We start from the raw sequence: 17,126 nt of genomic DNA on the forward strand, positions 1-17,126 counted from the left end.
GGCAAAATGTCCTTGCCTGAGGCCAGAGCATGATCTTAAAGGGTCATGTGTATTAACTTTTGTCTGTCCATGCAATTTTGGACATCCTGATCTGGTCACTGAAGACCTACTATCCCTCCCTAGTTCTTAGCATGCAGGAAATAGTGGTTTGTTTGCAGTGACTTTTCATGTCCAATTCCAAAGTTGTCTCATTACAGGACCAATTCTGTGTGTAGACCTACAAATTCTATGGAGGCATCTGAGGGTTAAGGCAGAAGTTTGGAGCCATAGCAATACAACATAAAATATCATGCCATCAGCAGAACATTTTTCCTGTTATTAGGATATCTACAGAATGACTTCCTCAATTATTATTCTCTCAGCAATTCCATAATGCTTCCTTTATTTCATTAAGTTTAACTATTTGTAAAAGCAACTGCTGTGGAATTAAACAAGTGTTCTAACTGTAACAGTGAGTAGTTGCTGATCTGAAGTCTTACAACTTCTTCCTAGTACATAAACAAAGTTCTGCTGTTTGAAGAACTATTACTTAGGTATTCAATTTCTTTACATGCAGAAGTAATTCAAAAGAATGATTTACAGATATGCTAATAGATCATACAAATATAAGTACATGAAAATTCTGCATCGCTGCTGTTCAACACAAGGTCAACACTATAGTATCAAAATGGTGTGCTCATATCAAAGAAAAGTCCCAAATAACTTTTTGTTACAATTTGTTAGGAAAGGAAGAAGAAAGCCACTAATTTGACCTAATCTTTTAAAATATCAGATTCCAGTTCTTTTACGTGTGGTGTTTACATAAATTGTTTGTTTGGTTTTTTTTTTTTAAATTTGCAGCCTTGGTGAACCATTAATAATAACAGTCCCACAATTTACTTCAAATCAGAAGCTTATCAAAGTAAATCACCATTTTTCTTAACTCTGTGTGTCAAAGTCCCATTTCAATAATAACTTCATCTTATCCCCTTTTTTGGTCCATCTGATAGAATGCACTGCCCTTTTTCTTGTTCCACAGAAACTTGCAACTGTACTTTCACTGCAGTTGTACTTGCAAGTGTATTTTCAGGAGAAATTAGCAATTAAAGGTAGAGCTGAGGGTTAGGTGCAGTAGCACTCATTTCTGGTGGCCCAGACAGTGCTCACGTTGCTGAACTCCCATCAAACCCCAGATTAACTCCTCAGCCTTTGCTAATAAAACACTGGGTAGTTAGAGAATCTCTGTTTCAGACTATGACTGAGTCTTACCACAGTCCCCACTCCCTTCTGGTTACCCTTCTCACTTCTTTTTAATAAGCTTCCTTAAGCCATGTATACTTTGTTGTTCTCCTTTAAGATGCTCCATAGAAGAGTCATTAATGTTGTCCAAACATTTATTTTATGTGTACAGCAGTTACTGTTATCTTCTACTATTATTGCATTAGCTTTCCTTGTAGCCTGATTTCTTCTTGGATGTCAGCATTAGTATTGTGCATTAGCTGAGTGTATAACCCCCAAAGTTTACCTTTTCAAAGTCACACTTGGAGCTTTAAACCATAATCTCCTATACTGTTTATAAATACATTTGTTTTACCTGTTTTGATTTTAAACTATATTTTAAATAAAGTTTTATTACTCTTCTTTTACACTCTACTCTCCTTTTTTAATGAACCATAACATTACAATGCTATGTTCCTAATATCTAGCTTCCTAGTTCTAGTATGCTTATTTCACCATTATCCTTATGTAAACTTGTCACTCTTGTTTCCCACTCTATTTCTTAGATTTCTAATATACCTGCAGAAGTACACATATTCATAGGTCAGTACACATATTCATACGTCAGTTTTCTACCTTTCAGTAACATTTCTCAATTACTGATTGTTATCAATAATTCCTCTACATAGTCATAGGTATTCTAATTGTCTTCTATAACAAGCTTGTATAACAAGGTATGAACACACAATCCATACGGAACACAGAAGGTGTGACCCCATGTTGTGGTCATATGGTATTAGCACCAGCACATGCCATGTACACCAGTGCTTGTATTGGTAACAGAACTTGAACATGGCCATGGTATCAAGTTTTTTGGACTTGGCTCCCTACTACGCAGTAAAAAACTACATTGCCCAGCAGGCTGCCACTGCCTGCACCCAGCTCAGCCCTAACAGAACTGCAGCCTTTGGCCTCTCACTTCCTGCCAACTCTGTCTCAAATGATTTTCATGTACAGAGACAAGAAAATAGAATTTGCACTGAAGATCAGGGAGAGAGAGATGAACGCAGAAGTGAGAAAAACAAAAGTAAGGTTAGTTTCTTTACAGCTTTCTTGTGCTTTACAAGTGGTATTCCCCCCAGCTTCCCCCTTATATTTAGGAGCATGTTCACTCAAAGAGATGAGCGAAATGAGCTTCTGTAACCTCACTAGTCTGTTTTTTGTATGTTTCTGTTTGCATCATCATTTTTTTCACATTTGATTGTTGATTAGCTTTATCTCCCTCTGATATCTCATAACTGTACAGAAAACACCATCTGCTTTTTCCCCAGACTAAAGCTCAATACAGCTTTTTTTTTCCCAAACCAATGGATGACTTTATAGCATTGTATCGGCCTTGATCAAGATATTATCATGGGAAGAAAAATGAAAAGATAAGCTCTGAAAATTATCACCACTATTTCTATTTTTAATATTACTACTTTGCCAGTCAAACAATAGGATCCAAATGGGAAATCCCTTCTCCATACTCTGTGTTCCAAAAATGTATATTTCAAGATGAATCGTGAGATATTTCTGGATTCCAATAACTAGCCTGCTCTCTAAAAATATTAGTCCTCAGGAATTGAGAGAAAATGTTGAGCAGAAGAGCATTAAGTGATCAAAAATCAAGAGGTGAATCATAAAGGACTCCGTTTTGAAATGTCATTTCTAAGTTCACCACATGTCCTGGGGCCCTGAAATGATTTTCTTGGTTTGATGATTCTCTTTCTTTCTTTCTGAGAAAAGAGGTGAAATATTCTGCAGAATATCCTGATCCAATAAGCTACAGGATTCAGACTGTCAGAGATGAGAAAAATAACCCATTTCTTTTTGTTGTATAAGCTCACAGTGCTCTAGCAACTACAGAGAATCCTAGGGTTCTTCTTTGTAAAAATTACTGTCAGAGTTACATTACTGATATCACACTGAGACAGTCTGGGAATAAATACAGGCATTATTGTTGTTTTTTAAAATTATTATTATTTTTGCACTGAGTAAATACTTCATTTGACAAGCTGTTTTCAAAAGATGCAATGAAAACATGAGGCTGATGAGTCCAGGAGTAAAAGCAACACTTAGAGCAGCAACTAACTAACCCCAGGTCTTTGCATCCAAAGCATGAAAAACATCTGACAAGTTCAAATTATATGTTCAAGTGAACAAGTTCATTTCAGACAGCGTCCCTGACTTTGATACAATTTCTTCAGTGCCCTTATCATAGCTAAATAGGAAACTATTAAAAGATGCATTTGTAGTTTACAAAAGAATATAGTCAGCAGCACTTTTCCATATACAGTTGAGGGCTTGGTTTTTAGTGTTGTTTTTTTTTTTTCCTTGAATATTATTATCTATAGGCATGCATTTCTGATTTATTCTCCAAACAAGACACAAATTTGTATCATTTACAATATTTGTGTCTAGCTGAAACTAAGTTATTTCAGAACAAACACAGCTTACTAGACAAGAGTTTGAGTAAACCTCACATTTGGGCAAAGTTCATCATTGGCCTCTAAATCAATTCTAGGCATGAGAAAGAAATTACCTGAGGATAATTTTTGCTGGCCACCTGAAACACCCCCTGATTTTGATGGGATCTGTGAATGATTTGTATTTCCCCTTTGGTATTAACCAGCAGAAGCCATCTTAATGTAAAGCAGAAAGCTTCTTATCACAAAGAACTTACATTCATGCATAAGCAGCTGTACTAGGTCTATATGTTTTGTGAAGTAAGGCTTCTTTTTCATACCTTGCACTGAAATCATTAGTGCATAATAAGCGATTATCCATTACCAAATTGCTATAGTCAGTTAATGATCCAAGGTGTCAGCTAACTACTTATGATCTGACATAGTGAACTGTCAGACATATAACTGGGAAAAGGAATAAATTATCTATCTCAATATTTGCCCTAGGTATTTATCCTAGCAAGAAAAAAAAAGAGCCATTCAGATAGCAGTGGAAATGTAGGCAAGAATAGAATGGGTTGTAGGCTGTGCAGATGGAGCAGTTTTTTTAGACTTTGCATAGGGATTGGTCCTAGATAGCCATCTGGACTCACTCCAAAGAACAGGAGAAACAGAAGCCATTCTGCCAGGGAAAATCAGTCCAACTATTTATGAAACCAGAGAAAATGGTTAGCTCTTTTCTATTAATATGCATAAATATAGCACACCTTTTGTAAAATCAATGACACAGTTATAAAAATCTAGCTCGGTGCCGACAACTGAAATGTTTCTCAAGTAGAAAACACTGCATAGTTTATGAGAATTCAGCCATACTGTGAAATTTCAATATTTCTGTTTTAAATTGTCTGATAAGAGGTGGTGAAAAGCAAAGCTCTGGACATTAGTGCTGACTTAACAAACCCAAACCAAGTCAGCCATTCCCTAAGAGTAGCACATATGCCTTTGGGCAAATCAATGCCAACTCATCCCCTCAGGGAACAAGCACTGACCTCTCAACTGCATAATGTATTTGTTTTCCTATCACATTGTCATACGCTCTTTCTTTATGCTGTTCATTTCAAGGTGAAAACTGCATAATAGCAACATTGCTCACTGCAGATGCTTTTGACCACAAAAAAGCACTCTCATTCAATAGTCAGACACAGTCCTAAAAGACTCCTGTAGCCATGCTTCAGCCTAAATGAACGAACACAGATTTGTTGCACAAGAAAGGACTGAGCCTTGCACTAAGTAGGCAGAAGACAATGTAGAAATTGAACATTTGTTTTTCATCAATCAAAAAACGCCTCTAAAACCTCACAGTTCATTCCACCTCCTTTAATCTACTGTGCCCACCTTAGAGAGGTATTTCATGGGATTTTTCACAGCTAGGTTTTAAGTAAGGGGCAGGGAATCATCACAGTTTCCCTAACAAAATCTCTTATTTACCACCTGATTCCATGCAGTACTAGGAGACAAAGTTTCAAAACCAGCTTCCATCGTCAGGGAGTAACAGCATCTGTGTATTCACAAAGGAAGTGCACTCGACTTTCTGCAGCTGACAGGACACTTATATGCAAGCATTATGATTTTCTCTCAGCCTCTTCCTTTGTTCAACCCCAATTTCCTGTTATAATTTAGCCCTGAATTGATTACTTTTTTCTCCGTTTGATTTTATAAACACACTGTAAACAGGTGAAACAAATCACTTAGGATAATTAAAGGGTTCCAACTGCGCCTCCAGATGGGCATCTGTAGGATCCAATTTTGAACACAGCTTTTTTCAAACGTCCTAAGTATTTTTGCAACAATTTTCCAAATAATGTGTTAAAAGATGAAGATTTTCCTGCCTGTATTAACCAATGCATACCATTTTACAGAAAAGCTAAGTTAGGATTTGTCTCTTCCTTTGCTATTGTCAGAACAATGAGACATAAACTCAGGACACTTTATCAGAGAGCTACAAGATTAACTGTCGCTCTAAACAGTGACTTAAAGAGTTCGCTGTTATTCAAATGAGGATTGTCTCTGTTATGGTTACAGGGAAAACAAGGTGTTTTTTTTTATTATTATTATTTGATGAATCTAAGAAACAAGTATCAAGCACTAAACTGTGGACTTTAGCTAAATCAAGCAGATCAGAAGGAAACTTTATTATAACCTCAGCAGATAAGAAAACAGTCTAAAAAAGCACTGCAGCAAGAACATCATGATGAGCCAGCCGACTGATTCTCATGTTCAATGGAATGCCTCTTGCTGACTTCCATAGTAATTAGCTAGGGACAAAGACTAACACAAGTCACAGTTGGAAGAAAGAAATGTCAGTGGGATATAGTGTGATCACAGCAAACTGAACATTATATGCTAGTGATTCTATGCTACCTAAAAATTCTTTAGAACAATATGTACACTCAGAATGCAGTTCAAATGTTGAATAATTCATATTCTTGCAGGTGTTGGCCTCAATCTCAACCTGTACCTTTTCACATCCTTAGATGAAAAGTGCATGTTCTATTTTATAATTGCCTTGCAACTGTTAGTGTTTATGTTGGATAGGGCACTCGTGGTTTCTGCTTGTTGTGATAAACGAGCATAATAAGTCTTCTCAGTTCACATGTACTTCAGATTTGGATTCCTCTCTTTGTTGTGTGGAAGAAGTTATCTGTGGCATCATCACTAACTCCCCCTGGACTGAGAAAGCATCAGAAGTCCAATCCTGAAACTGAAGACCTCGTGAGAGTTCAGAGCCTTTGTTTGGCAGGGAGTCCCATTTCTCAAGCCCAGAGACTGACCGAACAATAGACATCCAATGACTACTAAGTGAACTGGCACAGCACCCTGCTGAAACATGTTTGTGTGGCTACATAATTTGTAACAAGTGTAACAAGTTGCCTGTAGTCATCATTAATCTTCCTTCAGCTCAAGTGCCTATTATCTTAGTGTTTTTTCCCAACCCAAGTTCTTTTCTTCTCTGCTAACTAATCTTCCTTCATTCTTATTTCAATTCATTCTTATACATTAGTGTTCAGAAGCCTCTTCCAAATTCAATTACTTGGCTTCTTCTCCAGATCTTGTATCTAACCATTCTCTCTTTTAGTCCAGGCCTACTCACACAATGCTCTTTCTAGTAGATCTTAAACAATACCTTTCACTTCAGAGGATATGTCTGATGTTCCCTCTTGTAACTAGCATTTTGTCATAAAAAACGTATGTAACTATACAGACTACGGAAATGAGCCTTAATGACATAGTTACACCAAGGAAAAAGCCATGGATAATTGGACTGTAGAGGTGTAATATCCTGCACCACGCATATACATTACGCCACACTTAGTCTCCTTACCTTCACTGATTTTCTAAGCAATAACCAAGCAGGCACCTGTAGCCCGTGCTAGCAGGAGCTCTCGTTCCTGAGGGAAACACTCAGGATAAAAAGGGCAGAGTGCAAAGGCAAGTGACACTTAAAAAGCTACTACCACTCCTTTAAAAGACAAATACCTAACAACCCTTAGTACCAGTGATGGTAAGGCAACATCATCAGCCAACAAAATTAAGGGCAAGAGTGGCAGAGCCTCCTTCACAAATGACAGCTAACAGTGTGGAAAGGACTTCTGGTATCCTTTGGCTACCAATCTCTACAGAGATTAATATCCAGAGATGGCTACTGAGATTGTAACTGTAGTTCTACCTTTTTCACTGTCCTTGTTTACAGCAATGATGGTTTCACTAGAAAAATACTACCAAACTTGTATGACAAAATTTGAAGGGGTGTAACAATTGCAGCTACAAAGCAATCGCTCAGCACGTTAATTAAGCAATTTTGTTTCTAAGAAAAGCTACTCAGGGAATATGTTAGGTATTTAATTGTAATTGTTAGTGTACTGGCAGATTAGAATATGATAGTTTTGTTGTCAAAACCTCAGTAACAGAGAGAGGTGAAACTCTCAGTAAAACTCTCTTGTCAGAGAAGTCCATCCTGCACAAAGGCACTACTGAGAGAATATTCAAGGCTTCACCACCTCCTTCGCATTTCATTTGATAGAATGATTGGCTGTTATGCTTCTGTAACCTGTTTTCTGCAAAAGCCACTAGCTAGTTCATCACTAAAGTTACAGCAACAAAAACAAGTAGCTGCAGCTGGTTTTGGTGGTTGTTGTTTTTTAAAGGAAAAGATCCTTGTTCTTTGCCTCACTTCATTCAGATAGACAACAGTTAATATTTCCATTAGCACAGCTGTATGAGTCATTTCACACAAACAATCCACCACTTTAAAGGGCAGGCACCAGACAGGGAGATATAACAACAGAATTTTATCTCAGGCAAAGAGAAATACTGTTGGTACCTACTGGGAATAAGAATAATGTAACAGGGAATGAGAATAATGTGAATGCAATAAAAATCTGACAGTAGCACATAAAATAATGTCAGTGTTACCATCTGAAGAAAACTAAAAATTGAAAGAAATTGTTCCAGCCTAAGAGGAGATACCGTAAGACTCCCACAAGCATATGAAAATGATGACTTGTTTATGGGTTATCAAATACTATCAGTACATCCAGCACTTTGAACAGTATAGGGCAACCCATCCTCAAGGCAGATCAATGTGAAAGTCAGGACTCATGATTACAAAATTAACTTCATTGTCCAAGTTGTACTAACTCCTTGGAGAACAGAACTTGGGGGTAGAGGGTAACAAGGGTAACAACCCAGCTAAAGTATATTTTCATGTGATTTGCTCTACCCAACACTAGAGTAGAATTATTTCATGGTAGACATGTAATGCCAAAAGCTCTGGCTTTAGGTGAGGAAAAAAGAAAGAAAAAAAAAACACACACACACAAAAAACCAACAAACCAATAGGTAAAAGAGAGGGAAATTTATTACCGTGTGGGCAAAATATCTGAACACAATAAAATCAATGCAAAAAGAATAGGCTTGAAAATCTAGATATAGAAAATGATGACTCATAACTGAAATTGGTTCAGATCACTTTCTATTTCTGACAGCATTTAGATGTTTTAAGGTATTAGCATTGCTAATGCTACAAGGGACTGCCACAATGCCAGCAGATGTTGGACTTACGTGGTTTGTGATTGACCATCAAATACAAGGGGTATTTTTGCTAAAACAAATATCTATCCTATAATTATGCATCTTTGAAGTATGAAATTTTCACAAAGTAGAAATATCTTCACTGAAGTTTGTTTCCATATCAGGTAAATGTAAATACAAGAGATTACTTGCATAATTTTTTTATGAGGAACATTTCGATTATAAATGTTATTACTGTCTTCTAGCTAATGTCTGTATCTAAACCTCATGGGCATGTCCTCAGTGTTTGATGTAACAAATTATACCTTCCTTTGTTTTATATGAGTGCCACTCTCCTACATCAGAGCTATCATCCAAAACCAAGATTGATTCAAATCAATGTCAGCTTCTCTGATGGTTTTAATAGACTTCAATTCAAACTCTGGTTAAAAATCTAACAAACTGTATGGGTTTGGAACTTAGTCAACTAATGCTATAAGAAAAGTTTTCATGATCTAAAACCAAGATGACAATACAAAAAGTAAACAACATGAATAGCTTTGAAAATTTTATGATCTATGAGTGCCCAAAGGACTAACATAGACAAAAAAAATAACAATAATCACATATAAACGTCACTTGGGAAGGGGATCTACTAATTCATCTTTACTTACCTACCCTCATTATCTGTAACTGTAAATTGGTATTATAACTTCTAATTCCCACAGAAATACCTAAAGTCTCAACAATAGCATAAAATGCTTAGACAGCAAATGGTTTTTATCCACACTATGATATCTTCTGGACACAGTATTGCCATACAATGCCTATTATTGCCTACATAATTTTCCATTCAGAAAAATAATCTATAGATCTGACTCAATCCATCTTTGTATGAGATAGAAACGTAGAGAAAGAGCAGATGAAGAATCATAGTACATCTTTTACTTACTGCAATTTCTTTAGAAGGTATAAGTGACTCAACAATAGAAGTAGTACTGGAAAGTGATGAAAATTTTTTTCTCAGCGTCTGTAGGCAAGAACAGCTGTGGTTTGATTTTCGAACTGCATTTAAAACCTGAAACAGACAGGGACAATAACATGGTCATGAGCTTTGTAAATTGGAAACCTACAAAGAAAACAAAGTCACAAACAAGACGACCATTAGGAAATCACTGAGATACTCCAATAATCTTGTCAAAGATGATCAGATAATTAAACGCATTGTGAAAAACAGTAGAAACATATGGGCTGTGATTATTCTTTGGCAATGAGTTTGTTTCTTCCAGAATCGGTATTAACCTCTGTAAATGATAATCAACTGCTGAAATGAATCCAGGTATACTCCAAGAAGTCTGTAAAACTGTCAGTAGTACAAAAATTCAAGCTGACTTTCATATTCATCACATTTTCCTGTCTGTTCCAGATGTTTTCATACAATATGAAAACAAAAAGCACAACAAAACCAGAAAAGAATAGTACAAATTTGTTAGTTTACTTTTTCTTGCTCTAGTTACTCCTGAGAAGCTTCTTACAACATCCCTATTTTAACTTTCATTTCAGAAACACTGTGTAGAATGTCAGCACCAATGGCCAAAGAAGAGCAGATCTTTAGTCTCCTAAATAAGCACAGATACACTGAATAATTCCATGTTGATTTGCTGATTTAAATTGCTCATCTGACATCTCCTACACTCACTTGCAAATAGCACTGCATTTCAATCTTGAATCAAAGAATTTTCTAGTGTGCTTTCAGTTGCATCTGGAGCAAAACATTACTGTAAAAAACATTCCTTTCTGTATTGGAAAGCATTAGGATGTCATATTAAAGATCATGTAGTTAGCTATCCAGTAAGCTTCATGAGCATATGTGTAAAAAGAGATACTATTTCACTGGTTTTACAGAAGGACAAAAATTCCTTTAAGTGATTCTGGTTGATATTTCAGAGCATTCCAACTAATAGTGGAAGCAACTAGAAACAGTGTTCCTATTTAACCAAAACTGTTAAGGATTTTGAAGGTCTTTACTTGGTCATTGACAAGTGAAACAAAATAGAGCGACGGGGAAATTGGTGGAAAAGACATTGATTTAGGAGTTAGACTCAAAATCAAAGCAGTAGCATGATAAGAAAATGTAAAAAATGTGAAGTTTGTGATATGGAATGTGTAAAACAAGCTTTCTGGGTCTCCCTAGTTCCCTGCATGCATTCAGGTATCAGAAGGCAGAAAACAAGATGTGTTCTCTTACTGTTTGTCTTGATGCTTTCCTGTTGCTCTCTTTTCTAAGCCTTTAAATTGTAATTGCTTAGAGTAATCTTTTCAATTATTTTATGCAAGTTGTTCTAAAATGATCAGTACACATGGATTGCCAATACAATTACAGGGCAATAAGTAGAATGCTACCCCTTCCCAGGACACAGGAACTGAGAAAGCAAAAGAGATGTTTTCATGCTTTATGCACATATTTCTCCATTAATTGATGCAAAGCTTGTACGATTCCTTCCTGAACTGGTTGCAGCTGCAGGATCTTTGACCAATGATCAGAAGTCAGTTAATGCCTATTGAACAAAATGCATGGTAATTTATTGGGTTCATGTAGCTATTGGACAGATTTTTTATAATTCCTAGAGCTTAACTGTTAATTAGAGATATATCCTGTATTATCTAGCAGTGTAATAAAGGTTCCAGATGCCTTGTTGCTCTTCAATCAGATTGTGCCATCAGAACTCCAGAAAGACAAATATTTCTGTTTTTATCCTGTCAGACCCAACCTGTGGCTGATTCTAGATGCGTGCAAGTCTCTGAAGATTTCTAATGTACAGGTTTTTGCTTTCTTTTACAGGTACATGGCCATTATCGATCCCTTGAAACCAAGGCTCTCTGCAACTGCTACCAAGGTGGTCATTGGGAGCATATGGATTTTGGCTTTCCTGTTGGCCTTTCCCCAGTGCCTCTATTCTATAACCAAGGTGATGCCTGGGAGAACTCTGTGCTATGTAGCATGGCCAGGCGGTCCAAAACAGCATTTTATGTAAGCATTTTTCTTGTAAACTTGTGCATGGCAATGTCTATACTTGAAACAGATACTACTAGTAGTTATTTTGTGTAACTAACAGCACTGAGAAATTCAAAGCAGAACTGCTAAGCTTGGAAGATATGCATTTAAATGACAACTGGAAGAAAACTATTCTCTTCCTTGAGTGTTTTTCATTCCACGCTGCAATGTTTACTATTACTGCTTCACTTAAGATGGCTACTTCTATATAACAAAGTTGGTCAGAAATGGGAACAGAATATACAATTCAAACTAAGCTTATAGTTTATCCTAATGAGTAAAACAGTACTCCCAGCCTCTCCTTGTCACAATCAGATTTTTTTTCTCTGGTTCTATTCAAAAAGGATTGGGTTTCCACACTTCATCCTGTTATGCTGTCACAAGTACGTATCTCAGGTATGAGCTGGAATAAGAGAACTGTAAAATATGTAATTCTGAAAGGGTAAAGCAACAGCCAATTAAACTGGATGTATCGTGTTTGTCCCTCTGGCAGAATTAGGAATAAGTGGCTACCTAGCCATATAAACATTATGTCCCCGTTCAGATCCTCATTGGTATTTAAGATGAACTCTGTGTCAAGGTTGAAAACCTGCATAACCATACAGCATCAAATTTGACCTTTTGCCTTCCTTCAGGCAGGTGAAAACTGCTCTGATCATATATAATTTTGATCACTGTAGGAGCCATCCACAGGTATGTTATCTTTAGGGCAGTGAGGTCACTCTCAGTGACAGCTGGGAATTCTTTAGTGATCATTCACTGGGATTTTATGTGACAATGACATTTAACAAGGACCTAGCAGGAGGCAAAATAAGTTCTCTCTTTTTTTTTCTCCAGCACTCACATTGTCAGAGATGACTATGTTGCACATAGGCAACAGAGGGGCCATATGAAGTACAAATACAAATGATGCCTTTGTATAAAAACAGTATTTAAATACTGCATTTCTACTTTCATTTGTGGTCCAGATTAGAACTCAGAACCCTTAGCTTGCCCTTAGGACACTTGACTGTGCAGTAAATAAATCAATTCAGCTAGTTATGGACAAAGCTAGTTATGGACCTCATTCTGAAGTCATTAATCAGTATTACTGTAGAGTCATTCTTAATTTTACTAGAACAAGTTCAGAATCACAGCTAAAGATCCCATAAGGCACTTGCATTAGAATGTAAATAAATATGCAGTGAAACTCAAGATATTTGAAAAGACAGCGAATGCACCAAGGGCTGGCCCATCAATATAAAGCACGCTTCTCGTAACAATAGCACTCTCCTTCCAGCAGCCCATTCCATCAGCTCTGAAAGCATTTACCAGCTAATGCTTTTTCATTGCAGGTATCATGTCATTGTGATTGTGCTGGTCTACTGTTTTCCACTGCTTGTCATGGGCATCACTTATTCTGTAGTGGGAATTACCCTCTGGGGAGGAGAAATACCAGGTGACACATCGGACAAATATCATGAGCAACTCAAAGCTAAGAGAAAGGTACTGTTCCATTAAACCTCACTAAGCGAATCTTAATAACATCACCTGTAATTGTACTGCAAAGTACTGTGGTATTCTCTTTCAGAAACAAAAAGGCATTTGAAATCAGAGTAATGAGACTTACTTCAGTTTTTTAAAAAAGACAAGTTTTCTTTTAAGTTCATCAGCTGCCTTGTTGTACTTTTTTTTTTTTTTTTTCTAACTTCATTGTTAGAAAAAGGCAACATTTGGATTTTAACTTCTTATTCCATATATAGTGCCTGGTAAGTGTGTCTGATATGAGGAAATTAAACCCAACTGTTTAGCCTTTATAGACCTAAAATACTGAGTTTTGAACAACCGGGCTGGCAAACCATTAACTCCCCATGGGTCAGATTCTCACTCTACTGAAAAAATCAGTGAATCTTATTGCAATTTTCAGATTAGGAATGGCAGATAAGCCTAGACATCTTCATAGTATGCCATTCAGTGTTTCCCATGACATCAGAGGTAGGTGGGGCTTTTGGGGGGCTTCATGTACCTCTTTTAGGAGGGCAAAACATTAGCTTCTCTTACGGAAGCGAGTATATTTTGACTACTATTGTACTGTGATAGCTCCAAGATATTCTGGAATGTGAACTGAGAGGAAATAATGGAAAAGTAATCAATGCTTTGACTATCTGTCTCCAGATTAAATTATAGGATTCATTTCCAGAAATGCTGAAAGCATTTCAAAACATCAGCATTTCAGTTTTCAACATTATCCGTTCAATGTCCTACTTTATTATTACAGTCTTTGCTGTGCATGTTGTTTCTCACCCAAAGGTGTATGTTCAAAGTTACAAGATGTTCTTTCCTTCAGAACGTAAACAGGAATTGTTTTTCCTGGTCAGTTAACTGGGTTATTATCAATAAAGGCCTTCCAGCCTTAGAAAAAAAGGAAGAAATATTCCGGGAAGCATGCGTGAGTGAAGACAAAGTGACGTATCTCCTTGTATAGTAGATAGAGTTTACAAACTTTACAAAAGTAAGTGGCAAAAAATTATTTAAACCAGTAACTTGGAAAAACAGGAGATCTTATAATAATTGAGTAAATTAAACACCTTATTTCATACACACTAAAGGTATCTACAGAGAAAAGCTGGCTCCTACTGTATGCTATGAAGAGTTCAATTAAATCACTCGAATAGTTTAAAAACAGCACTCTAGATATATGCAAGAAAAGGAACCCTTGATTAAAGCATTTTAAATGTGAGAGCACTTCATGTCTTCAACACATGCAAAAATGGGCATCCACTTTGTGCAGACACATTTGTAACTTCATCAGTGACTTAACTGACAGAGCTCCGTGACATCTTCAGTTCTACTGCTGCACTCTCCAACAGGATTTATGAAATGATTTATGTTTGGAAAAATGAATCATAATCAGTCAGTCACAGTGATAAACTAATAGACTAGAATCCAGATAAAACTATCCGTCAGCCAGCTTCTGGTAACAAAGCTATTGCTTTTTTCTTCATTCAAACAAAGAAACCATCTGTTTTTCCTGCTATTTAGTATGCAGCCATCTCACTACAAGGAAAGACTGTATTGGTTGTTCTTACTACGAAGGAGAACAATAACAGTAGGCAGAATGTTTCATGTCATGCAAAGCATGTTTAATTAGGGCTGTCTGAAATGGTATTTAGTGTTAAGAAACTAGTGAACAGTCGATGTGAGGCTTTTTAAAGAAACGATACTTGGCAAGAAAAGATTTGAAGCTTGAGAAATTTGACAGTAGATTTTCTCATCAGTTGGTATATCCAACAACATGATGAACCCCGAATTCTTCTGAAAGCAACCTCCAAGAATAAGGAATTCTAAGAATTATACACACTATAGGTTGGACAACACAAAGTCATACTTAATATACTTAAAGGTCAAAGACTTGACATTTTTAGAAATTCAGGAGTGGCTGAGAATACTGGTGTGAGGAAACATTTTGAGAGAAGGTATTTCATGACAGAAACAGATTATCTGCATTCCATATCATCTATCAGTTCAGGTATAACATTAGACCAGTGGCTTCAGATTCCAAACTGCTTTCACTAACTTCTAACTTCAAACTGCTTTTCACTAACTACTACTTCACGCTCCAGCATTTGAACCACATTCTTCCTCCTCTTCATTTTCTTTACCCTTTTCTTTTACAGAACATGGGTGTCAGGCACCTACCCACTTAATAATATGTAGTCTTACTCTCAAATGCTGTCTCCCCAGTCTGTTTTCTCTATCTAACCTTACATTCCAATCCCTCTTCCAAATTTAACTAATGTGTAAGAAGAAATAATCACGCACTGTAAATCAAACTAATCCATTATTTTCTTTGTCAAGAGACGCAGTTCAGGTAAGAGTCTAAAATGGCTCAGACTTAACAGTTTAGAGAGAAGGAAACCAAAGGGTGAAATGATTTAGGCTTACAGATTCACAGTGGTGGATAAAATGATTGAAGAACTGTTGGTCAGCATAGCCTGAAATGCAAGAGCTGAGAAGTGCTCAACAAAACTAGTCAGAGAGCAGCTTAAAGCATGTAAAAAGAAAGAGTGTAAGAAGAAAGAGTACCTAAGAGAACAAATTATGAGCACCTACTAAGGTTTATACAGAGCATAAAACAAGGCCATACCCATAGCCTAAAATTAGCCAAAAACAGGTGATGAAAATATCACACTATGAACTCATACCTCATGGTAAGTAATTCTGAAATCAAGTATCTTTATTGTTAGCAAGCAGTCACGATGACTAGACAGACAGACTAGTTAGTTACTGACCTATTCACAAAAATGCACATGAAAGTTTGGATTCTAACGTTTAAAAATACATATATTTTTGATACTGTGGGTCCAAGGCATTGTCTTTCACATGACTCCCTATTTCCAACACTGTCTTGAAAACCCATTTTTTTCCTAGGCGTTTGTTCAGACCTCAGACATGAGGACCAGCATTGTAGCCTCCAAAAACTCATATATATATAAACGATATATTTCATTTTCAAAATGACATAAGGCATTTAAATTGTTCAACATAATAGAAGGTCACTACAATGTGATTATCCTAAAGAGCAGCTGCAATCAACTGCTCTACATACTTTTGTGCTGCCTGTTTGAAAGGACAAGTGTTCACTGCTGATGTCTTAATCTGCACTGAATCACCACCTGTATTTTTTAAAAGTTAACAGAATTTTTTGAGATAATAGCCTGCCAAGGTTGCACATTTGTCTAAATATTCACTCATCTACATTAACCACACACAGAATCAAGTCCTGGAGTGCACAGGTACAACAGGATGGCACCTAGGTAACAGCTCATGCAAGCTGGCTGTCTAACAGCAGATTGTGGAAAAGACACATTGACTTCTTGCCTTTCCCACTACTTATTATTTCATGTGGAATAAATACTCCCACCTCACAAATTTGTGCTTGCACTTCATGGATAGAACTGACTGGCAAAGTGATGCAGAAGCATGTTGCTTATATACTTACAACATGCCAGTTCCAGAACTGTGCAAACAGTGCACATGCACAAAAGGGACACAAGTGATTCTCCAAGGGGAAGGACTACTTCATTCTGGTTGATTTTACATTTCTCTGAGTTGTGAGTGAAACAAGCTACCCATTCTATCACGAAGTAATAAGGTGCAGAAACCCAGTATACTATACTATATGCCTCATGCCAAAAATAAGTGCCTCTGTAAATTTTTGGTCTATCAATAATCCTCTCCTATAAATGGGTCTTTTCTTTGACCTTGCAGAGATTGGCAATGAAAACAAAATGTAGCAAAACAAAGAAGAATATGTTAGAACAGAAAAAGAGAGAAGAGGGAGGGAAAGGATTACATTCCATGTTATCAGCATGTAG

At 36.7% G+C, this 17,126-nt stretch overlaps 1 protein-coding gene and 1 long non-coding RNA gene across 5 annotated transcripts in view; one reads left to right on the top strand and one right to left on the bottom strand.

The window, feature by feature from the left end:
- The window catches only part of LOC116238112 (uncharacterized), a 211,543-nt gene that overhangs the window by 135,134 nt on the left and 59,283 nt on the right, over positions 1–17,126 (bottom strand). For all 4 annotated transcript variants that reach the window (XR_016465915.1, XR_016465914.1, XR_004168890.2 and 1 more), the window contains exon 3: positions 9,667–9,792. This is a non-coding gene — a long non-coding RNA (uncharacterized LOC116238112). The remainder of the gene's footprint in view (positions 1–9,666; positions 9,793–17,126) is intronic.
- TACR3 (tachykinin receptor 3) overlaps positions 1–17,126 on the top strand; it is a 31,760-nt gene that overhangs the window by 3,925 nt on the left and 10,709 nt on the right. Inside the window, exons 2-3 of the mRNA XM_031607630.2 lie at positions 11,557–11,745; positions 13,104–13,254. Of these exons, the coding sequence (XP_031463490.2) occupies positions 11,557–11,745; positions 13,104–13,254 (340 nt within the window). The remainder of the gene's footprint in view (positions 1–11,556; positions 11,746–13,103; positions 13,255–17,126) is intronic.

The sequence above is a fragment of the Phasianus colchicus genome, chromosome 4, assembly GCF_987193195.1.
Source record: "Phasianus colchicus chromosome 4, bPhaCol1.hap1.1, whole genome shotgun sequence".
In the NCBI taxonomy this organism is placed as follows: domain Eukaryota; kingdom Metazoa; phylum Chordata; class Aves; order Galliformes; family Phasianidae; genus Phasianus; species Phasianus colchicus.